This window comes from Macaca mulatta, chromosome 3, assembly GCF_049350105.2.
Source record: "Macaca mulatta isolate MMU2019108-1 chromosome 3, T2T-MMU8v2.0, whole genome shotgun sequence".
Lineage (NCBI taxonomy): Eukaryota > Metazoa > Chordata > Mammalia > Primates > Cercopithecidae > Macaca > Macaca mulatta.
Window position 1 is genome coordinate 57,964,014 of NC_133408.1, and position 25,249 is coordinate 57,989,262.

Below are 25,249 nucleotides of genomic sequence, written 5' to 3' on the forward strand. Positions count from 1 at the left end.
CACCCCACTGCCCTAGGAGATGGGGGCTGCTATACTGTGGATATCTGAGCCTTCAAACCTCATGCTGAAATGTGATCCCCAGTGTTGGGGGTGGAACCCAATGGGAGGTGTTCGGGTCACAAGGGCAGTGTCCATCTGTCTGTCTCTCTGTCTGTCCATCTGTCTCTTTCTCTGCCTTCTGCCATGATTGAAAGCGGCCTGTGGCCCTCACCACAAGCAGCTGCTGGCACCAGGCTTCTTGCAGAGCCTGCAGAACCATGAGCCAATAAACCTCCTTTCTTTAGAAATTACACAGCCTCAGGTATTCTTTTATAGCGATGCAAACAGACTAAGACGGGGCCATAAAGTCCTCCTCACTGGCTGCTTGGAGAGTTTGCCTTGGGATTCATGGTCTGTGGGAAGAGCAGTATTACGCTGGTTTGACTATTTGATATCCTAATTAAACCAACTGGGTGTCAAAAGACTCCTGATACTGTTTTTGTTCCCCATAGTTTGATGAGAAAAGAAATAATGACTTTATGATTTTTTTCTCCCACAATATACCCCAAATACGTCATTCCTTTATCCTAAAAATGCTTCAATAACTCCCCTTTAAACCAGCCCAAGCTTCTCACCACGGCACGAGGCCTTCCTCACCTGCCTCTGTAGCTTGCGCTAACAATGGACCATCAGCCATTCAAGCCCCTGTCTTTTGGCCATATGCACAAGTAACTCTAGAGCTGGACTGCCCACTCAGCATCCTGTCTGCACCTGGCTAAAACGACCCATCAATTTTTTTAACCTCCATTCAGGAACCTCTACGCTATCTGACCCTGATCTTATCACATCCTGTGCAGTTATCTTTTACCAGGTAACTGGTACAACAAAGCGTCAAAACTCAGCCCTTCAAGGGCAGGGACTGTGTCTTGTTCCTCTTGGTACCCCAAATCAATCTATGCTAAATGAATGAAAAATCGAGTCAGACATTCTCCTATGACATTAAACTCCATAACTCTTTTCTAATCTGATACAAAATTTCATTCGCATTACTCAGGAGTTTTCTACTCAGTAACAGTTGTGAGCCAGCTGATAAACGCTGGTTAGGGACTGCTACGTACAAGAAAAAGTGACTGTATTCCTCACCTTTGTGGGAGAGAGTGAGGCTATGCTAAGACAATCATTTTGCAGGGTGCATTCTGCAAGGATTGAGCATTCCACACAGCTAGGGGGCTAACAGTAAGTAGTTTTAAACGATTTGACAACAAATAATTACAGAGCACTTCCTAGTCTCAAGGTGTAATGCTAGGCAGAGAACACACAGACAGTATTTCATTTACAAATGGATTGTATTACAAAAGTTTTCAGCAAGACAGATGGTTGTAACAGGAAACCTTTTCACAAGCAAGCAAGTAAATAATGACAAGGAAGATTCTCAGGCTAGCAAATAAAGGCCTCTTTAAGCCTAATGAAGCTAAGATACATGCTAATTTACAAGGAATATAGCAGAAAAATATTTTACAAGAGTGGTAAAGAAAGAAAAGAGGAAATCGATATGATAAAGAAATAGCCTCTATTGATTTCATTTAAATAAATGTGCTTAATGGAGAGTGATCTAAAAACTTAACTGAATCTGGGCATACATTACCCCATTGAATTCTCAAAACAAACTTATTAAAGAGACATTCTTATTCTAATTTTAATATTGACAGAATTTAGGCTCAAAGAGGATGAATAACCTGTCTTAGGCTACACTGGCACATTTTAGGTAGGTATCAAAACTGGGCACTGCCTCTCGCCCCACGAGACTCCAGTAAGTGCAGACTATGGGAGACCCCAGATCTGACATGCACACACGCACATGCACAAACACAACACACACACATGCACACAAACACCACACACATGCACACACAACACACACGCACATGCACGAGCACAACACACACACATATATGCACACACATAACACATACAACAATGCACCAACATGCACACACACAAAACACACACACACACCACACACATGTACACACCACATACACACACACACACACGCGCGTCAGGGAGGAAAGATGCCGAGGGCATGCCTGGCCATGACGCCACTCCCGCATTTACAATCGCCCTTCCTGACCCAAGGGTGTTCCTGCTACCATTTCTATGACCAAAGTTAAGATGATTTTTCCTTTGACTCACACATGAGAAACTGCACACAGGGTAGATAGAAAAAGGAAGGCAGAGTTTCCTAAATTCAATTAGGTTAGTGCTACAAGCAAAATGAGAAAAAGAAGTTGAATAGGGAGACATACACATGTCAGAAACCTTCCTCAAACTGGATTTAGGAATTTGTCAACAGTTCAGCACAGTACTCTGAATGCACACACACACACGTATGTGTGTGTTTCAATTTTAAAGTCAAAGAACTTAATAACAAAAAGATAAGCAACTCAACTGAAATACAAAGGGTATGAACAGCATTGTGTCTGCGTCTGCAGGGAGCTTGAGGCATATCCATGAATCCAGGGCCAATTTGTATTATTGATTTTACATCTTGGGAGCATTTATATGACCTTGAGGTACTATAATATTAAATTTGAATTCCAAGGCTGTTTGAGGGTAGGGCCCTGGAGAGAATTTTCCTTTTTACCAAGAGCACGGGTATGGAACAAACATTCCAAGTGTTACTGTGTCCATGGGTAAGTTTTTCCCTAATCCATCCTTTCACTGAAGGTGAAAGGGCCTAGTCTTCTGTCCTTTAAACCCAAGTCCTGTCTACGGGGACCATGGAGTACTTTCAGAATGGTTTCTTTTCTTCTAGCTCCAAGAGTGTCTCCCTTACGGCCATGACAGATATGCACCTTCCCAAACGTATGGTTTTCATAACAGATTCACTTCTAAGTGTTTATCCTTAGAGAGGTTTGAGGTTATAGCCTACCATATTGCTAGTTTTTGGTTTTTTTTTTTGAGACAGAGTCTCACTCTGTCGCCCAGGCTGGAGTGCAGTGGTGCGATCTCCACTCACTGCAAGCTCCGCCTCTCAGGTTCACGCCATTCTCCTGCCTCAACCTTCCAAGTAGCCGGGACTACAGGTGCCCGCCACCGTGCCCGGCTAATTTTTGTATTTTCAGTAGAGCGGGGTTTCACCGTGTTAGCCAGGGTGATCTCAATCTCCCGACCTCGTGATCCGCCCATCTCGGCCTCCCAAAGTGCTGGGATTACAGGTGTGAGCCACCGCGCCCGGCCTTATATTGCTAGTTCTTATCAAATGTTTTATGGAGAGGCCTTATTATTGTTGTTGTTATTTATCTATCTATCTATCTATCTATCTATTTATTTATTTATTTATTTTGAGACAGAGTCTTGCTCTTTTGACCAGGCTGGAGTACAGTGGCATGATCTCAGCTCACTGCAGCATCTGCCTCCTGGGTTCAAGTGATTCTCATGCCTCAGCCTCCCGAATAGCTGGGATTATAGGCACCCGCCACCATGCCCAGCTAATTTTTGTGTTTTTAGTACAGACAGGGTTTCACCATGTGGCCAGGCTGGTCTCGAACTCCTGACCTCAAGTGATCCACCTGCCTCAGCCTCCCAAAGTGCTGGGATTACAGGCATGAGCCACTAGGCCCAGGTAATAATTTTTAAAACTCCTCTATTTTAGAAATTTTTAACTTTAATTAATAAGACAACAACAACAAAAAGATGTCTTTCCAGACATTCTGTAGTTTAACCCTATTGAACAGGAAAAGCATGCCTTCTCCATTTACTTATTCCATTTGTCTTTTGAATTACAAACCAATGCATGCTCATTGCAATAATCCACACAATATATAATTACAAAATGTAAAATTAATAAACCTTCCCCCTTCTCTCAAACAGATAACTGTTAACAATCTCACATATATCCTTCCATACTTTTCTTACATAAATACATCTGAACATACAACATTGAAAATGCAATCAACGATTTAAAATAAAAATTAAAATAAAAAAAGAAAATGGAATTGCATAATAAATATTATTCTAGAATTTGTTTTGCCTCTTAGTAGCAGTATGCTATATTCTGTAAACATCCTTTTGCCACTACAGCATCAAAGGAAGACATCTCATTAACTTGCTAGACGAATGACAGGTAAGTTAACAAAGCATGAGACTAACCCTCTAGTGACCAGGCATTTCACATTCATTGCAGGACCCTTCTCCCTGGGGTCTTCTATGAAAGATCTGACATGACTGAATGTGCCTCCCTCTGATGTAACATGAACTGTTATTTATTACATTATATTTTATCATCAAAAATTTAATTTTAAGCCAGGCACGGTGGCTCACGCCTGTAATCCCAACACTCTGGGAGACCAAGGCAGGCGGATCATCTGAGCTCAGGAGTTCAAGACCAGCCTGGGCAACATGACAAGACCCTGTCTCTACAAAAAGTACAAAAATTGGCCAAGCATGGTGGTGTACACCTGTAATCCCAGCTATTTGGGTGGCAGAGGCATGAGAATTGCTTGAACGTGGGAGGCAGAGGTTGCAGTGAACCGAGATTGTGCCACTGTGCTCCAGCCTGGGAGACAGAGTTAGACCCTGTCTCAAAAAAAAAAAAAAAAAAAATTAATTTTGGTTATACATTTCTCCAAGAGTTTTCAATTATAAGATCTCTCAGAGTAGGTCATTTTACTTTTATAGATTTTTGCCTATTTTCAATAAAACATTCATTTCCCAAATAGCACATACATATAAAATTTTTCATCTCCAGTGCTTTAACAAGGCCTATCACATGGAGAGATCTCAAAAATATTGTTGAATGCAAGGACAAAATAATAAAATGGAAAATTTGAAAGAAAACTTTGTTGTTAATAGCATCTTAGCTAGGCTGGGTGCAGTGGCTCATGTCTATAATCCCAGCACTTTGGGAGGCTAACATAGGAGGACTGCTTGAGGCCAGGAGTTCAAGACCAGCCTGGGCAACACTGTGAGACCCCATTTCTATAAATACAAAAATGTTTTAAATTAGCCAGGCGTCGTGGTGTGCATCTGTCATCCAGCTACTTGGGAGGCTGAGGTGGGAGGATCACTTGAGCCCAGGAGCTGTAGGCTGCTGTGAGCCATGATTGCACCACTATACTCCAGCCTGGGCAACTGAGCAAGACTGTCTCAGAAAAACGAAACAAAACACATCTCAGCTATAGACAGAAGGCTTTATCTATTTCCTAATGATGTTCATAGTTTGGTGAACCAAGTAATATCCACCAGAGAATTATACTATTTAAAGAAAGCTGTCTTTCTTTAAAAAATGCTTCTTTAAAATTATGCTATTTAAAGAAAGCTGTCTTTCTTTAAAAAATAATGCTGGCTGATTTTTTTTTCAGATTTAAAATACCTGTTCTTTATAGAAAAACATGACTACAAAAGTAAGAAAGGAGAGGGGAGAGGCGGGGCAGGGGGGAAGAAAGGAGGGAAATGAAAAAAGGGGAGATCCAGCCAAGCTGCTTTATTATAATAGAGGTTTTACTGCAACATAATTTGAGGCAGCATTCTTTAATAGCTAAATCGTAAACTGAAACACCACTAATCTCTGATGTTGGCAAGGTTTGCTTAAGCTGACGCGTATTTTCAGGGGCAGTTTGTATCTTTGCATCATTAGAGCTCTTGCCAAGAGTAGCCTTTTGAAATTAAGAGCAATTTCGAGTGTCTTCAGCCTGACCAGAGATAAAATGTTACATACTCAGACAGGAGTATTTCATCTGTTCCCATCTCCCCACACCTCTAGAGCAACACCAAAAGCTAAACTCACCAAAAGACAGCTGTAAAACCTCTGATATGACACAGAGAGCGTTCAGTTTCAAAGCCATAAACGGAAATGAGCAGAGCTGGCTTTCCCAGACAGGGTACATTTTCTCATCACTTCTCTTGTCTTGTGGACTCTTAGTTGCCCAAAAAAGCCATTACTTCCAATCATTATTTCTAGTCCTATTTTATCCCTGAAATTTTGAGCTTATAAAACCTACGATCTATTTAAACTTCTACTCAGATATTTAAAAGATATCTCAAATTTAACGTAGCCAACAGGGAGCTCAAAATTTCTCCCCAAATATGTCCCCTTTTCCCTCCTGGTTTCCTGTATCTCAGCAAACAGTTTCACCATCCACGCAATGGCTTAAGCCAAAAACCCAGGTGCTATTCTTGATTCTTTTTTCTTTCAGCTCATACCTATAATCTAGCAAAAAGTTTCATTTGTTCTGCTTCCAAAACGAATCCTAAATGCACCCACTGCTCTCCAGCCCTAGTCCCACTGACCTTCCCCAAACCATCTCTTGCTTGGACTAACCACTCACTTCGTGACTGTTCTGCCTACTCTACTGCCCTCTATAACCAAGCCATGCTGCAACAGTGGGGTGATCTTTTAAAATCACAAATCAGATTGCATCTCTCCCCAGCTTCACGCCCTTTCGTAGTGCACCTATATTTAAAAAGCTTACCATCAAACTTAGTTTAAAATCCAATCGCCTATCTTTGCTTGAAAGGCCTCCTAAAAGCTGCCCCAGCCCACTGCTCTGATTCATCCTGTGCCACTGCCAACCTCAGCTGCTCTACTAGGATAGCACAGGACCTCCGTGGACTAGCACCACCTGCCCGGAATGCCCTTACCCCAGGCTTTTGCTGACCACTTACATATCAGTTTTTAAAATATCATCTCAGGCCGGGCGCGGTGGCTCAAGCCTGTAATCCCAGCACTTTGGGAGGCCGAGACGGGTGGATCATGAGGTCAGGAGATCGAGACCATCCTAGCTAACACAGTGAAACCCCGTCTCTACTAAAAAATACAAAAAAAAAACTAGCCGGGCGATGTGGCGGACGCCTGTAGTCCCAGCTACTCGGGAGGCTGAGGCAGGAGAATGGCGTGAACCCGGGAGGCGGAGCTTGCAGTGAGCTGAGATCCAGCCACTGAACTCCAGGCTGGGCGACAGAGCAAGACTCCGTCGCAAAAAAAAAAAAAGTCATCTCAGGCCCAGCACGGTAGCTCTAATCCCTGTAATCTCAGCACTAATCCCTGTAATCTCAGCACTTTGGGAGGCTGAGGTGGGTGGATCATTCAAGGTCAGGAATTCGAGACCAGCCTGGGCAACATGGTGAAACCCCGTCTCTATTAAAAATAGAAAACTTTTCCAGGTGTGGTAGTGGGCAGCTGTAGCACCACCTACTTGGGAGGCTGAGGGAGGAGAATCGCTTGAACCTGGGAGGCGGAGGTTGCAGTGAGCCAAGATCGTGCCACTGCACTCCAGCCTGGGTGACAGAGCAAGACTCCATCTCAAAAAACAATAAAATAAAATAAAATAAAATGTCATCTCAGAAAAGCTTCTCTAAAACAGTCAACCACCATATCTAGTAAAATAATATATGCATTTACCCTTTGACCCAGCAATACACTCATAGGTATCTATCCCAAAGAAACACTTGCAAAAATATGAGAGGCAAGCAGACATTATGTGACTCCTGATTGGAGTATACAAGACCACCAGTGAAATATTCCTGAAATATAAAACAAACCCACACACACATGTACTCCTGAATGTAATCAATCTTCTCTTGATCTAACTATAGGCACCGATCCACAGGAAATACAGGAAGCACAGGAACATGCAATCAACAGAATCTAAAATATAAACATAGGGCATCAGCCAAGATGCATGATCCATTTTATACAGCAAAGTGATTTCTAAGAGGATAAAAAAACCCATGGATGAGGAAATGAAAATTTTTGGGTATGAGCCCAGCACTCTGAATAACTGTTTGAAAAGAATACACATCAGCCAGGCACAGTGGTTCACACCTATAATCCCAGCACTTTGAGAGGCCGAGCCAGGAGGGTCGCTTGAGGCCAGGAGTTTGAGACCAAACTGGGCAAAACAGTGAGACCTTCTCTTTACAAAAAAATAAAAATGAGCCAGGCACAGTGGTGTGCACCTCTAGTCCCAGCTACTCACGAGGCTGAGGCAGGAGGATTGCTGCAGCCCAAGAGTTGGAGGCTGCAGTGAGCTACAATCACAGCACTGTACTCCCGCCTGGGTGACAGAGCAAGTCCCTGTCTCAAAATAAATAAAATAAAAATAACACAACATAACATAACATAACATAAAAATGAAATAAAATAAGCATAGATATCTTTTAGGAATATATGCTGAAACAATTGTGGGTAAATGATTTAATTTTGGTGGTTTGCTTTAAAATAATCTGGGCTAAGAGCAGAGAAAATGGGTAAAGGTATAATTGAAACAACTCTGGATCCTGACTTGATCATTTTTGAAGGTGAGTGATGGGTGGATGGGGGTTCATTAGACCAATCTCTCTACTTCCGTATATGTCTGAAATAAAAGTTTATGTAAAAGCCAACCAATTACTCACCACCACACTATTTTATTTCTCAGCATATTCATGTCACTACATGGTTTTTAATGACTCATTTTGTGTCGACTGTCCATCCTCCCACTAAAACACTTGCTTTATAAGAGCAAGAGCTTGGTTTTCTTGACAGCTATTATCCCTAAGGCCTAGAACAATGCCAGGTTCTTGATGAATACCGACCATGAAATGAATACATCAATAAAATTCCTGGGACCTCTAGAGTTTTACAAGGTGTTAACTCCACCATGGCCAACGAAGCACCACGATTCTTTGTCACTCCACCATGGCCACCAGAGTGAGCAGGGGCTTACCTTCACTTCAATGAAGTCAGGATTCCCCAGAAACACGAGCTGCGCGTAGGCCTGGAGCTCATCCACGTTCCATGCTTTCACGAGCGTCAGTCTGTAGACAGTTCGTTGTTGCTAAAACAAAGGAAAAGACAACTTTGTTGTTATCTTGGTGGACGTCATCTCTTAACCTAGAGGGTTTCTCAAGCTTTTTCAACCCAGAGAACCCAGGATGGGCAAAACTCATCATGAACTTTTGTAAACTGAAGCTGTATTTTGAGGAAAGATGAAACAAAAATAAACACTATGATTCTAACATACCTTATGGAAGGCACAAGCGATACTGACATATATATTCTCTCCCCCACAGCACTTAAGGCTATGCCAGGCACCCAAAAGTTTCTTGACACAGACACACTGAACTACATTTAGTAAGGAATGATAAACTGACCAAACAGTGTTGGGCTACAAAAAATTAATTCAAATATCCTCTAGGCCTTCAGGTAATAATCACCCAAGTTGTTAGTGACAAGAATTGTTAATAAGTCCTGTCTTCTTTCCTACTCTCTCATTATTTAATGATCTCTTGGCATTTCTTACTGGCAGAAAAGGCACATGGATGGATTGTCAATGTTGCCATTTGTGTGCCATATAACCACAAGAGGGACTGGCTTGCTTTCTTTTCTTATTTTTTTAGAGCAGGGTCTCGCTCTGTGGTCCAGGCTGGAGCGCAGTGGTACAATCTTAAGTCACCACAGCCTCAATCTCCTGGACTCAAGTGATCCTCCTGCCTCAGCTTCCCAAGCAGCTGGGACTATAGGCACATGTCATCATGCCTGGCTAAGCTTAAAAAATTTTTTAGAGATGGGGTTTTGCTATGTTATCCAGGCTGGTCTCGAACTCTTGGCCTTAAGTGATGCTCATGCCTGAGGCTTCCAAAGGGCTGGGATTACAGGCGTACACCATTGTGTCAAGCTAGATTTCTGAAAATGTAATTAGACAATAGGCATTAAAGCCTTTAAAAAGCTTACACCCTGACTTTGTAGCTCCCTTTTAGAACCCAAAACAAATGATTAAAAATTCAAAGACATTAAAAAATCTCAGGACAATTTTTTTTTTTTTTTTTTTTTTGAGTCGGAGTCTCGCTGGAGCCCAGGCTGGAGTGCAGTGGCCAATCTCGGCTCACTGCAAGTTTCACGTCCCGGTCCACACCATTCTCCTGCCTCAGCCTCCCGAGTAGCTGGGACTACAGGCGCCTGTCACCTCGCCCAGCTAGTTCTTTTGCATTTTTTAGTAGAGACAGGGTTTCACCGTGTTAGCCAGGATGGTCTCGATCTCCCGACCTCGTGATCCGCCCGTCTCGGCCTCCCAAAGTGCTGGGATTACAGGCTTGAGCCACCGCGCCCGGCCGACAACATTATTAATAATGGCTTAAGACCGGGCATGATGGCTCATGCCTGTAATCCCAGCACTTTGGGAGGCTGAGGTGGGGGGATCACCTGAGGTAAGGAGTTTGAGACCAGCCTGGCCAACATGGTGAAACCCCATCTCTACTAAAAATACAAAAATGAGCCAAGCGTGGCGACACGCACCTGTAATCCCAGCTACTTGGGAGGCTGAGGCAGGAGAATTGTTTGAGCCTGGGAGGTGGAGGTTGCAGTGAGCTGAGATTACGGCCACTGCACTGAGACAGAGCAAGACCCTGTCTCAAAATAAATAAATAAATAAATAAATAAATAAAAATAAGAATAAGAATGGCTTAAAATCTAAAGTGAGACCCACCCCTTGCGTAGGTGCAGGACCTGTGACTTGCCTGTAACCAACAGACTATAGCAAAGGTGATGGGATGTATGTGGTTCTATGTACATGATTACACGCATCTATAGCAAATGCCCAGGTAACACCCAGGCTACCAACCCTCAAACCACACCTTAAGTAGCAATGCTCAAAATACTCAAGAAAAAAAAAAAGTAAAGTGAAAGGGATGCACAAAATGATACCAATCTTATTACTTTAGTCTATGTTTGAAAACTTCTAACATTTATAAAAAAGAAGAAACACTTGAAATCTTCATTGAAGAAAACTAACAGATCGTTAATAAGGAATATTAGGCAGCCACACCAGAAATTCATGTTTTCCAAGCATATTTACTCATATGTGTAAAGTTCCTTCTAAAATGCAGTATATCATGCAAGGAAAGACAGAAATCTTCCAGATTCCCTCTACATGCCTGTAATTCTTCCAATGCCAAAAGCTAACAAAAATAGTAGAAAACTGCAGACCAATCTCACTCATACGTACGTATGTAAAACTGTTATAGAAATTTCAGCAAGTAAAATTCAGCATTCTGCTAAACATTCCGGGAATGCAAAAACAATTCAATATTAGGCTATACAGTAATACAATTCATTATACTAGTAGTTCAACACAGAAAAACCACACAATCATCTTCATAGATACCCAAAGGTATTTGATATAGTTTAAAAGCCATCCCTGCTTTTAAAACAAAATAGAATGAGCAAATCAAATGCCACTTGGTAAATTCAGTAATTAAAAAAACACATCCTTAACATTAAAAAAAAAAAAATCCACATTCTCCAGTCAATAGTCAACACTATTCTTATTGGCTAAATAAACAGAGGGGCTGGGCGTGGTGGCTCACGCTTGTAATCCTAGCACTTTGGGAGGTCAAGGTGGGTGGCTCACTTGAGGTCAGGAGTTCGAGGCCAGACTGGCCAACGTGGTGAAACCTCATCTCTACTAAAAAACACAAAAATTAACTGGGCATCGTCGCAGGCACCTGTAATCCCAGCTACTTGGGAGGCTGAGGCAAGAGAATTGCTTGAACCCAGGAGGTGGAGATTGCAATGAGCCAAGATTGTGCCACTGCACTCTAGCCTGGGCAACACAGTGAGACTCTGTCTCAAATAAATAAATAAATAAATAAATAAATAAATAAATAAATAAAGAGATGCATTTCTATTTAGCTGGACTAACAGAAGAATTTCTACTCTTTCTTAAAAAAACACCTTTCTACAAGTTATGATCAAAGCAACAAGGCCAGGATAAGAATTACCGGAGGATATACAAAAAATAATTAATTATAAATAATATAACTGGTTTCTTGGAAACCTAAGAGAATCAACTAAAAATGAGACTAGGCCAGTTACCAAATAAAAATATAAAAACCAACAGCTTTCCAAGCATACAGCAGTGAGTTAAATATGGACACTGGGGTCAGAATGAATCCCAACCCATGTACTAGATATCGTTACCTCTCTGTTCTTAGTTTCTGCCTGAATGTAGCATTTAGCACGTGGAATCTAGAACCAAGCTTGGCAGCAGTGTATCATACCAAGTATTAGCTATTATATGCCAGCAATCAGCAATTACAAAATTCAAGAGAAACCATATTCTACTTATAATTATAAAATACATCTATAAAATGGCTAGTGATTCAGCTGGGTGCAGTGGTTCATGCCTGTAATCCCAGCACATTGGAAAGCCAAGATTGGAGGATTACTTGAGGCCAGAATTCGAGACCAGCCTGGGCAACATAAAGAGACCCCATCACTACAAAAAAATACAATAGCTGGGGATGGCTGAAGCAGGAAGATTGCTTGAGCTTGGAAGGCAGAGGTTGCAGTGAGCCATGATCACACCAACGCACTCCAGCCTGGGTGACAGAGCAAGACCCTGTCTCAAAAAAAAAAAAAATATATATATATAGATAGATAGATAGATAGATAGATAGATAGATAGATAAAATATAAATGTCTAACGATTAAATTATGAAATAGCATGCAGGACAGTGAATAAAATAAACTTTTCTAAGAGACCTAAACAAAAACTCATCTACATGGAGAGCCATGATGGATTTATAAATATAATGTAATTCCAATGAGAGTTTACAATTCATCTGAACAAATAAACTGGCAACGGTAACCATAAAAATAATAGCAGGAGTTTGCAATTACTCAGCCCTTACTATGTGCCAGCTGCTGTTATAAAGTACTTTGTAGCTTGGCAAAGATTCCAATATTTGTCTAATCTTTACAACAAATCTCACAAAATAGATTATCTTCACTTTACATATACGAAGGTGAGGCTCACAGCTGTTAAGTAAATTGCCTGAAGTTATACAGCTGGAGAGCAGCAAAGCTGGGGTGTGAACCCAAGCAGTAGCGAGGTGGGAGACTGGCAGGACTTGTTTTCTGGTCACAACCCTGCTGACCAAAACAGGTCCAGACAGGATGAAGTGAAGAAACCAGCAGGAACCAGCAGATGGCCACTAGGGTGATCCCAAGACAGCCTTCTTGTTCATTAGCATAAGACACCCCCACCAGTGCCATGATAGTTTACAGATGCCATGCAACAACCCAGAAGTTACTGAATAACACACCCCTTTATTTGCATTGGTCTGCCCCTTAATTTGCATGTAACTGAAGCGCATTTATATGCATATAAATACAGTTGCCAAGAGCCCATACAATGCCCATTCTGGGTGTACTGCCTATGAGTTAGCCCTGCTCTGCAAGGAGCTGTACCCTTCAATAAAAGATTCCCATCTAATGCCACGGGCTTGCCCTTCAATTCTTTCCTGGATGAAGCCAAAAACCCTCCCATGCTAAGCCCCAGTTTTGGGGCTCACCTGTCATTGCAACAGTAGGAACCAGAACAGGCTCTCACTTTGCTAAATCTTTTAAAACTGTGAAATGAAACATACAAAGAGAAATGTACACAAAACACAAATGTATAACTCCAGGGATTATCACAAAATGCTCATCACCCAGACACCATTCTGCTCCTCCCAGTCACTATCTACTCCCTTTACCTGACTGATATCTAATATTCTGACTTTAACATGATAGTCTAGTTTTTGCCTGTGTTCAGAATTTATGTCAGTGGAATCATACATTATGTTGTGTCTGGCATCTATCACTCCACACTGTAAACACATGAAAAAAAATTCACCCATGTTGCTGCATGTTTAGGTTTGCTCATTTTCATTATCTAGTATTGGGTTGCATGAATATACAACAAGATATTCAATCATTCCCTAGACATTTGGATTATTTCCAGGTTTTAGCTATTGTAAAACAATGCAGCTATCTCTTTGAATGCCAGAGTTTAGTTTTGCCTGTTTAAGGAAATTACATAAAATGCTACTGTGACATACATTCCTTTGTGTCTGGCTTCTTTCACTGAATTTGATGTTTGCGAGATTCATTCATGCTGTTCTATGTCACTGGAGCTCCAGTGGCCCAGTAGAGTGCGTGGTACTTATGTGTAACCACAGATACATCTTTATGGCCACATTGTATGAATATACTACTAGTGAACGATTTTAACCCCCTACTTTGGGTTTCTTAAAAAATACTGCTGCCCTGAGCGCTACTGTACTCATCTCTCTCTCCCCGACCTCCTTTTTTTTTTTTCCTGGCTTGAGATAGGGTCTCGCTCCATCACTCAGGCTGGAGTGCAGTGGCATAAGCACAGCTCACTGCAGCCTCAACCTTTCAGGCTCAAGGGATCCTCTTGTCTCAGCCTCCTGAGTAGCTGAGACTACAGGCACATGTTGCTGCTCCTAGCTTTTATTTTTATTTTTTGTAGAGACAGGCTCTCACTTTGTTGCCCAGGCTGTTCTCAAACTCTTGGGCTCAAGCAATCCTCCCAAAGTGCTAGGATTACAGGCATGAGCCATCGTGCCTGGCTGTACCTGTCTCTTGATGCACAAGAACACACATTTTCTAGGATCTACCTAAATATGGAAATGCTGGTCATGGGATATGAATACATTCCACCTTAGCAGATACTGGCAATCTGATTGCCAAAGTCATTTTGCCACACTTTCATTCATATTGTACCAGAGTTTTGGTTGGTTATCTTCAACAACACTTAGCGTTGCTAGTTTTCACCACTTTCGCATTGTTTTGCCTTGCATCCGCCTGTGATATAAGCAAGCTGAGTTCATATGTTTTCTGGCCATCTGTATCTCTGCTTTTGTGAAGTACTGGTTCAAATGTCTTGAATATTTCTCTACTGGAATATCTGTCTTTTTTTCCAACTGATTTTCAATAAATTATTTGCATTTTCTGGAAAGAAAAGCTCTGTTATAAATGTATTAGAAATAATTTCATCCACTTTACGGCTTCCTTTTTTTCACAATGTCTTCTGATCAATAAGAATTCCTAATTGTCATACATTTCCACTTTATTTTCTTATTAGCGTTTCTTTCATATCAGGGTTTCTTGTGTCTCTTTAAAGGATCATTCCATGCTATCAAGAGCACGAAGAAAAGCTCTTACATTTTTTTCTAGAAGTTTTATCATATTGCCACTCACATTTGTGTCAAAAATCCACCACAACTGACTTTTGCATGTGGTGTTGCGAGGTTAAACTTATTTAACATATGGATAGTCCACTGCAATAAATATGATAGAATCATTGTCTATGCATGTGAGGGTCTGCTTCTGGTTTTTTCTATTCTGTTCCACTGATCTGTTTCTCATTGTCTCAATATCTCACTTTTAATTACTGTTGCTTATACTAAGACTTGATATCCAATAGAGATGGTTCTCAACCAGGAGCGATTCCGCACCGCAGGGGACAATTAGCAACACCTTGAGAACATTTTTTGGTTTTCACAAATGGGGGCTGCTACTGACATCTAGTGGGTAAAGGCCAGGGCTGCTGCTAAATATCCTACAATGCATGGGACAGTCTCCCCAGTCCTTTTCCTAAAAAGAACTATCCAGTCTAAAATGTCAATGGTGCCAACATTGAAAAGCCCTACAGTGGGGCACGTTCTCTTATGTCATCCTTCTGAAAGAGTATCTTGGCTCTTCCTGGCCCTTTGCATATCCATGTACATTTTAGAATCAGCTTATTAATTTCCACAAACATATACAACCCTTTATATGATTTTGCTTGATATGGCATTGAATCTATAAGCCAGTGTTGTTCAATAAAAATATAAGTTCACAGGTGAAATTTTTTTTTTAATGTATTTTAACTTAACATATCCCCAAAATTATCAACTCAAGAAGCAATCACTATTTAAATATTGGGATACCTGACATTCTTTTTACCAGACTAAGTCTTTGAATTCCATCGCTTCCCGGCCTTTTGGCTAAGATCAAGTGTAGTCTTTGAATTCCAATGCATGGCACGGCTCAATTCAGGGCAGCCACGTTTCAAGTACTCAATGGACACATGTAACTAGTGTCTACCATAACTAAATATAACCGATGTATGGAGAAATGATACTTTTACAACCCTGAATCTGCCAAAATAATTACCTTTATTTAGGTCCTTTAAAATTTCTCTCAATAATATTTTGTTTTCAATACAAAAGTCAAAAACTTCTTTCCATAGATTTATTCCTACAAGTAATATACTTGTGATGCTTTGTTATGGTAGTATCTTTTCTATTTTTCCTCTTTTAACTAATATTTAACTGATATTTTAATAACTGGTATACAGAAATATAACTGATTTTTGTAAGCTGACCGTGTATATAGCAGTCTTGTAAAATACATGTATTAAAGTGAATAATTACAAATTTTGGAAGGGATTGTATATGTACATATTTATTTACTAAAAATGACATCTTCCTTTCCAATCCTCTTTTTACCCTTTTTCTTGTCTTTTACCACCAGCCAGGACTTTGATTCCATGTTAAATGGAAGTGGTGATAAAGACAGTGGGTACGCTTGTCTTATTCTGCACAGTAAGGTTTTAAACATTTGCTCATGAAATATGACTTTTATGGGTAAACATCTTTATCAGATTAGGAAGTTTCCTTCTAATCTTCATTTGCTGTAAGATTTTAACCATAAATAGATATTGATTTCTGTCAAATTATTTTTATGCATCTATTAAGCTTATCCTACCATATTTCTTTTTATTATGACATTATAAATAGGTTGCTTTTTACATATTAAACAAAACTTGCATTCTTAGAAGAAAGCTAATTTTTCATGGTTTTATAGACTGCTGTCTTTAGTTTGTTGATCTTTTCTTTAAAATAGTTGCTTCTATGCTTCTGAGTAAAAATCACTTTTGTCTTATTCTTCTTAGAATTTAGTAAAAAGATTATTCTGAACTGGCCAGATGCGGTGGCTTATGCCTGTAATCCCAGCACTTTGGGAGGCTGAGGCAAGCGGATCCCCTGAGGTTGGGTGTTCGAGACCAGCCTGACCAACATGGAGAAACCCTGTCTCTACTAGAAATACAAAATTAGCCAGGCATGGTGGCGCATGCCTATAGTCCCAGCTACTTGGGAGGCTGAGGCACAAGAATCACTTGAGCCTGGGAGGCGGAGGTCGTGGTGGGCCTAGATCACGCCATCACACTCCAGCCTGGGCAACAAGAATGAAATTCCATCTCAAAAAAAAAAAAAAAAAAAAAAGGGTTATTCTGAACTAATAAAATAAGACGGAGAGCGCTACTATTCCTCTCTGGAACAGCTGTGTAGGGTTGGTGTTAGTTCTCCTGATGACTGGTATCATCAAGAACTGATATAATTCAATGGTGAAACCATCTGGGCCTGGAGTTTCCTTTGGACGAGGTTTTATAAAAAAGCAATTTACTTAACAAGTATAAATCCATGTAGATCATTTCATCTAGTATTAATTTTCTTAAGTTTCATTTTCTAGGAATTTGTATATTTCATCTAAATTCCCAAATTAATTGGCATAAAGTAATTCAAAATATCCTCTTATCTTTTTAATGTCTATAGGATCTATAGTGATGTTTCATTTTCATTTCTAACATTACTTATTTGTATCATCTCTCATTTTATTAACTAGACTTGCCAGGTAATCATCAGTTTTGTAAGATTTTTTGAATAACCAACTTTTGCTTTTTTATAATCCTATTTTATGAATGTTTTTTATTTCCTTAACTTCTGCTCTTTTTATTTCCTTCCAAGTACTTACTCTATGTTTAATTTACTGCTCTTTTCTTTTTTAAAAAAAACATTGTTGGTACCAATTAACTTCTTAATATATGCATTTATCTTACTGATTTTTATCCTATTTCCTATACTAAATAGGCATTCTGTCTTCTTCAAAACATTTTTTTCTCCTTCACTCTGGAAAAATATTTTCATCAGGAACAGACTTCTAGATTGGCAGCTCTTGGCAAATTTCAGCCCTTTGAAGCTCCATGGTTTGCGCTTTCATTTCTGTTGTGCAATCAAGTACTGGCCTATTGTTGCTCTTTTGAAAGTAATCTCTCTTTATCTCTGCCTGCTTTTAAAAATTTCATAAAATGTTTTTATTTATCCTGTTTGGGTTTCTTACATTTTCCTGTATTGCCCCAAATTTCTATAATAAATGAGTAAAAATTTCATAATGGGGGAAAAAACAACATGCAGAAATGTTAATCTGATAGCCAGCATAATGGTAAGTTCAGAATATCCCAAGAACATAGGGGAAGGGGGTCCTAATGTGACAAATGTACAACAAAAATAGCTTAAATGTTGGGAGGGAGTTAATGGAGTTAATGGAGTTAAGTAATCTAAGTATTATTACATACAAAATGATATAAATGCTAATTTACATTGACTTTAATAAGTCAAGAATGTCTGCTTCAATCACTAGAGCAACAGCTAAAAGAACAATAATAGAAAAATAAATATTAAAAACAAACAGAATGGAAAACTTATAATAAAATTCCTCAGTCAAAAACAAAAGAAAGCAAAAAAAAATAGAGAAAAAGACAGCTAAAAAGAGAGGAAAAATAATGCAAATAGATGCTAAATTTAAATTTAAATATGTCAATTACTGTATTTCATGCAAACAGATAAACACTCAAAAAGATACAGATTTTCCAAAAGTTTAAAAAAACAAACCCAATTACATGTTATTAAAAAGTCCTTCAGATGGAAGCAGAGACATACAAAAGAATAGAGAGAAAACTTTTGGGTAAATCATGAATACTGACTGCATGAAACAAAAATGGTAATGTCTGGTGGAGATATAACTTAAATATGAAGATACAAAAAAGGTTGAAAATAAAAACAAAAAGAAAAAAGTTGTACTACGCAAACACTGACCATAAAAAAATACTAGTGTTGCTTTACTAGTATTAGACAAACAGACTTTAAGATGAGAAGGTGAGAAGGGCATTATAAAAGGGCCAATCCACCAAAATTATGTTAACAATTCTTAACTAGTATAACAATGTACTAGCACCTAACAATATAGCATCAATATGAAGTAACAATTGACATAACTAAAACAAGAAATGAACATAGCCATAGTCACAATGGCACATCTGTAAACATCTCTCTCGGTAACCAATAATATAAGACAAAAGAACTTTCTCAGTAACTAACAATTGAAGACAAAGGAGTAACAGCACAGGACACATGAACGACGTGATTAACTTAACTCTCCTCCAGGACCTAGCAAAAGAAGAGTAAATTAAACCAACAGTTAGGGTTAGGAAAGAAAAACAAAGGCTAGAACAGAGGTGAAAGAAATAGAGAACAGAAAAATTACTGGGGAGAACAAAGAAACCACAGGTATGTTCTATGAAAAGATCAACTAAACGGACCTTTAGCTGAACTAAGAAAAAGAAGATAGAGATAACTAAAATCAGAAATGAAAGTGGAGATAAATACTACTAACCTCACACAAATAAAAGGAATTATGAGAAAATACTATGAACAACTATATAACAAAAAAAGTAGACAACCTAAATTAAACGGACAAATTCTTGGAAATATGTTAATTACCAAAAATGACTCAAGGAGAAATGGACAATCAGAACAGACCTACAAGTCAAGAGATTGAACAATCAAAAAAAACTCCCAACAAATAAAAGCTTAAGAGCAGATGGTTTCATTGCCAAACATTTCAAGAAGAATATTCTCAAACTCTTCCAAAAAAAAATAGAAGAGGAAACACTTCACACCTCCTTCTCGGAGGCCAGCATTATCTTCATAACAAACCAGAAAAAGACATCACCAGAAAAGAAAACTATAATCCAATCCCTTATGATGTAGAAATTCTCAGCAGAATACTACCAAACCAAACCCAACATCATATTAAAATATTTTACATTATTACCAAGTGGGATTTATTCCAGGAATGAAAAAAAGTCACATACTACCCGAATCCATTTATATGAAATTTCCAGAACAGATATATCCATAGAAACAGAAAACAGATTGGTGGTTATAAGGGACTTTAACCGTTTATGGAGGTATGGGGCGTAACTGCTTAATGGGTATAGGATTTTATGTTGGAGTAATAAAAACGTTTAGGAACTAGATAAAGGTGATAATCACACAAGACTGTAAATGTATGAAATGCCACTTAATTGTTCATGTTAAAACAGTTCATTTTATGTTACTTGAATGCTACCTCAATAAAAATTTTTACATCTCTGTTAAAATTCCAGCTGTCTGTCTTGTAGGCTTTAAAAGCTGATCCCCAAATGCATATGGAAATGCATAGGAACACAGAAAGCCAAAATAATTTCAAAAAGAAGAAAGTTAGAAGATTCAAACACTGTGATTTCAAAATGTACTCAAAGCTATGTTAATCAAGATTGTGTGGTACCACCATAAGGATAAAAGTGCAGATCAACAGAACTGGACAGTCCACAAATAAAACCCATACACTTACGGCCAGTTGATTTTGACAAGGGTACAAAGACAATTCAATGGGGAAAAAATAGTCTTTTCAACACATGGTACTGAGACAACTAGTTATTCACAGGCAAATGAACATCTCACATTGTCCACAAAAATTAACTCAAAACTGCCCAAAGAGCTAAAACAATAAAACTCTCGGAAGAAAACATAAGGTAAATCTTTGTCACCTTGCATTAGGCAATTAAATATGACACCAAAAACATAAGCAACAGAAGGAGGCAAAAAAGATACCCTGGACTTTTTCCTAGTTAAAACTTTTTGTGCTTCAAGTTGGCAGCTTCTGAAAAAGTTAAATATAGAATTACTATATGACCCAGCAATTTTACTCGTAAGTGTATACCTGAGAGAACTGAAACATATATTCACACTAAAACCTATACATGAATATTCCCAATAGTATTACTCATAACAGCCAAAAGCTGGAAACAATGCCAACATCCATCAGCTGAAGAATGGATAAAGAAAATGTAGTATATATCCATCCAAGAGAATAGTATTCAGCAAAAAAGATGAAGTTCTAGGCCAGGCACAGTGGCTCACACCTGTAATCCCAGCACTTTGGGAGGCCGAGGCAGGTGGACCACGAGGTCAGGAGTTCGAGACCAGCCTGGCCAATATGATGAAACTCTAATAAAAATACAAAAATTAGCTGGGTGTGGTGGAGGGTGCCTATAGTCCCAGCTACTCAGGAGGCAGGAGAATCACTTGAACCCGGGAGACAGAAGTTGCAGTGAGCCGAGATCACGCCACTGCACTCCAGACTGGGGAACAGAGCGAGACTCCGTCTCAATAAAAAAAAAAAAAAAAAAAGATGAAGTTCTGATTCATGCTATATAACATGCACTAACTTGGAAAACATTATACTAACTGTAAGAAGCAAGACACTATTGGAAGTTCTGAAATGAGATAATCCACATGGTCATACTGTTTTGTAAATAAACTAAAAGTCACTGAATTATATACTTTAAAAAGGAATTTTTATGCTATGTAAATTATTTCTTAATTTTAAAATGGAAAGGATGAATATCTATAATTTAATATATGTAAGATGTTAAAAAGTAAACAATAATATAAATATAAGAAAAAAGGAAATAAAAGAACAGAAATTAATAGAAGAAATGCCATAAAATAAGGATGGCAAGTATTCCAAAAATTACTTACAGAAAAATTTAACGAGAGTGACAAATTAATGGAAAGAATAAGAAATAGGCCAGCCACAGTGCTCATGCCTGTAATCCCAGCAGTTTGGGAGGCCGAGGTAGGCAGATCACCAAAGGTCAGGAGTTTGAGACCAGCCTGACCAACATTGTGAAACCTTGTCTTTACTAAAAATACAAAAATTAACCAGGCATGGTGTTGCACGCCTGTAGTCCCAGCTACTCGGGAGGCTGAGGCAGAAGAACCGCTTGAACCTGGGAGGCCGAGGTGGCAGTGAGCCAAGATCACAACATTGCACTCCAGCCTGGGCAACAGAGCCAGACTCCATCTTAAAAGAAAAAAAGAAAAAAAAAGAATAAGAAATAAAAATATGCATACTATTACTAAGAATGAAGAGGGGGACAACAGTACAGGTCCTACAGAAAGTATAGAGATGACAGAATATTATGGGCAGTTACACAAAGTCATTTTGAAATTTTAAATGAAATGTACAAAGTCCTAAAGAAAATACAACTTAATAAAATTGATAAATAGAAAATCTAAATAGTCCTATAATTATTATGGTGTTTGATCTGAAATATTAAATTCTTCCAGAGAAAAGAAAAAGAGGGCCTATTCCTCTTACTCATTTTATGAAGTCAGCATAATACTGATATTAAAATCATTAAAAGAAAGAAAATGACAGTTCGCATCTCTCTTGAACAGAAATGGAAACATCTTTTAAATAGTAATATACAAAAGAATCCCATGATACATAAAAAAGATAATGCATAGTGACCAAGATGAGTTTATTGTATGAATAGAATTTGGTTTGTTTTTGAAAATCAATGCAATTCACCATATTAGCAGAATAAAGGAAATCGTATAATCTCAATAGATGCAAAAAAAGATATGATGAAAACCCAATAGCCATTGATAATAGTCACATAAAGCTAGGAATAAAAGGAAATCTCTTCAGTATGGTGGAGCTTTACAAAAAAAAAAAAAAAAACAGTAGGCAGGGGGCTGGGGCTCACACCTATAATCCCAACACTTTGGGAGGCCGAGGTGCGTAGATCACAAGGTCAGGAGTTCGAGACCAGCCTGGCCAAGATGGTGAAACCTGTCTCTACTAAAAATACAAAAATGAGCTAGGCGTGGTGGTGAGCACCTGTAATCCCAGCTACTCGGGAGGCTGAGGCAGGAGAATCGCTTGAACCCAGGAGACAGAGGTTGCAGTGAACTGAGATCGCGCTACTGCACTCCAGCCTGGGCGACAGAGTGAGACTCCATCTCAATCAATCAATAAATATAAATAAATTAAAAAAAAATAAAAACAGACCCAAACATGTAAGGATACTTAATTTATGACAAAACTGACACCATAGAACAGGGCAGGGAAGGATTTTTTTTAAAAAAATAAATAGCATTGAGTCAAATGGATACCTATTGTAGGGGGAAAAAAAGTCCCCACTTTAATGACTTTAAAAAAATTATAGACTTTAAAATGCAAAAGTAAGGAAAAACAACACAATATCTAGGAAATTACATAAGAAACTCTCTTCATGACTTTCTTAACCAGGATAAAATGCACTCACCAGATAAGGACACCTGATAAACGGACTACATTGAAATTGGCTACTTCTTATCAAAAGTCATGAGGCAATGGAAAGAGAAGACATAGAGCAAAAAGGGACATTTACTCCTATCTAGAATACATTTAAAAATCCTATAAACCAATAAAAAAAAGACAATGCAAAAGAAACATTGACCAAAGCCTTGAATGTTCTTACATGGCCTTGAGATTGTCTGGCACTATCCACTAATGATGACTGAATGCAGCACACCCAATGAGGCAGCACTTCCACTCCCAGATACATAGTGAACATCAGTTACTCCACGTGTGTATCAAAAAACATGTACAGAAAGGTTATTAGTGCAATTATTCATCATAGCCCCAAACAGGATGCAATGTGAATATCCTTCAATAGGAGAAGGAATAAATCGTGGCATACTCATATATTGACATAAAGCAATGAAAATGGATGAATTACAGCTGCACACATCATGAATGAATCTAACAAACAGACATAAAGAAAAAACACATATATCCACAAAAGAATTTAAACTGTGAGGATTCCACAACGTTCAAAACCAGGCAAAGCTACCTTATGGTGTTAGCAATCAAAATATCAATTATTTTTAGAGAGGGGAGGGGCTCATGGCCAGGAGAGAACTCTGAAGGTGCTATTAACATTCTATTTCTTGAGCTATTTGCTGGCTGTGTTCATTTTGTAGTAATTCATCCAGCAGTTCATGTAAGATCTGTGCTCTTTTCTGTGTGTATGGTATACTTTAATTAAAAAGCCTATATAAAAATTATATACAGACTATAGGCATGTGCCACTGCACCATGTATATATATTATTATATATAATAATATATATTATTATATTATATTATATTTATTATATTTTATTATATTAGTTTTATTATATTTATTATGTTATAAATTTATATTATAAATATTTTGTATTTTAATATATTATTATATTGAAATATATTTATTAATTAATAAATATTATATTATATTATATTATAAATTTTATATAAAAATTTATTATATTATATATTATATTATAAATTATAAATATTAGATTTATATTATAAGTATTATATAATATATATTATATATATAAGGTATTGGGAGGAGGCATTCAAATTTTTTAGTCTTTTTGTTTTTTGTTGAGAGACAGGTTTACGATCTGTCACACAGGCTGGAGTGCAGTGGCACAATCACAGCTCACTGTACCTGGAAGTCAAACTCCCAGGATCCTCAAAAGATTCTACCTCAGCCTCCTGAGGAGCTGGGATTACAGGTGCACACCACCATGTCCAGCTTATTTTTTTATTTTTAATTTTTTTGTAGAGATGGGGTGTCGCTATATTGCCAGGCTGCTCTCAAACTCCTGGCCTCAAGCGATCTGCCCACCTTGGCCTCCCGAAGTGTTGGGATTACAGGCATAAGCCACTGTGCCTGGCCTAAAAAGTCTTTATTTTATTTTTGAGACAGGGTCTCACTCTGTCGCCTAGGTTGGAGTGCAGTGGCACAATCTTGGTTCACTGCAGCCTTCACCTCCCTGGCTCAAGTGATCCTCCTGCCTCAGCCCCCCAACTAGCTGGGACTACAGGTGTGTGCCACCGCACCTGGTTAATTTTTATAATTTTTTTTGTAGTAACGAGGTTTTGCTATGTTGCCCAGGCTGGTCTCAAATACCTGAGCTAAAGTGATCTGCCTGCCTTGGCCTCCCAGAGTGCTGGGATTACAGGTATGAGCCACCACACCTGGCCCTAAAAAGTCTTTATATGTTGTATACAGAAGTATTCACGGATAAAATGATATTATGTCTGTTATTAGATTTTAAATATTCCAATGCCTTCCCTACCGCCCAAACTGGGAAGACAGACAAAGCCAGAACTCCAGAATGCTAACGGTTGTCAAAGCTAAGATGATGGTTACAAGGAATTGGTTATATTATTGTCTCTCCTCTTGAGTACTATAAAAATCCACAATAAAAAGTTTAAAAATATATAGTCATGAGTTAGAGTTCTGTTGCTTCTAATTAGGCAGCTTTCAGTGCTACATAGACTGGATGAGGTTATTATAACCGAGGACTACAGCTCTTAATTTCAATGATTTATCTTGACAGTTGCAATTCAAGACATACTCTAGTTGAGGCTGTGTCAAAACAAGATAAAATGGTCTCCTAAAATATGG

At 38.6% G+C, this 25,249-nt stretch overlaps 1 protein-coding gene across 2 annotated transcripts in view; it reads right to left on the reverse strand.

Annotated features, from left to right (window-relative positions):
* LOC703026 (S-adenosyl-L-methionine-dependent tRNA 4-demethylwyosine synthase TYW1) overlaps nt 1–25,249 on the reverse strand; it is a 250,211-nt gene that overhangs the window by 47,291 nt on the left and 177,671 nt on the right. For both annotated transcript variants that reach the window (XM_015133369.3, XM_077996645.1), the window contains exon 14: nt 8,688–8,798. In XM_015133369.3, coding sequence (XP_014988855.1) covers nt 8,688–8,798 — 111 coding nt within the window. The remainder of the gene's footprint in view (nt 1–8,687; nt 8,799–25,249) is intronic.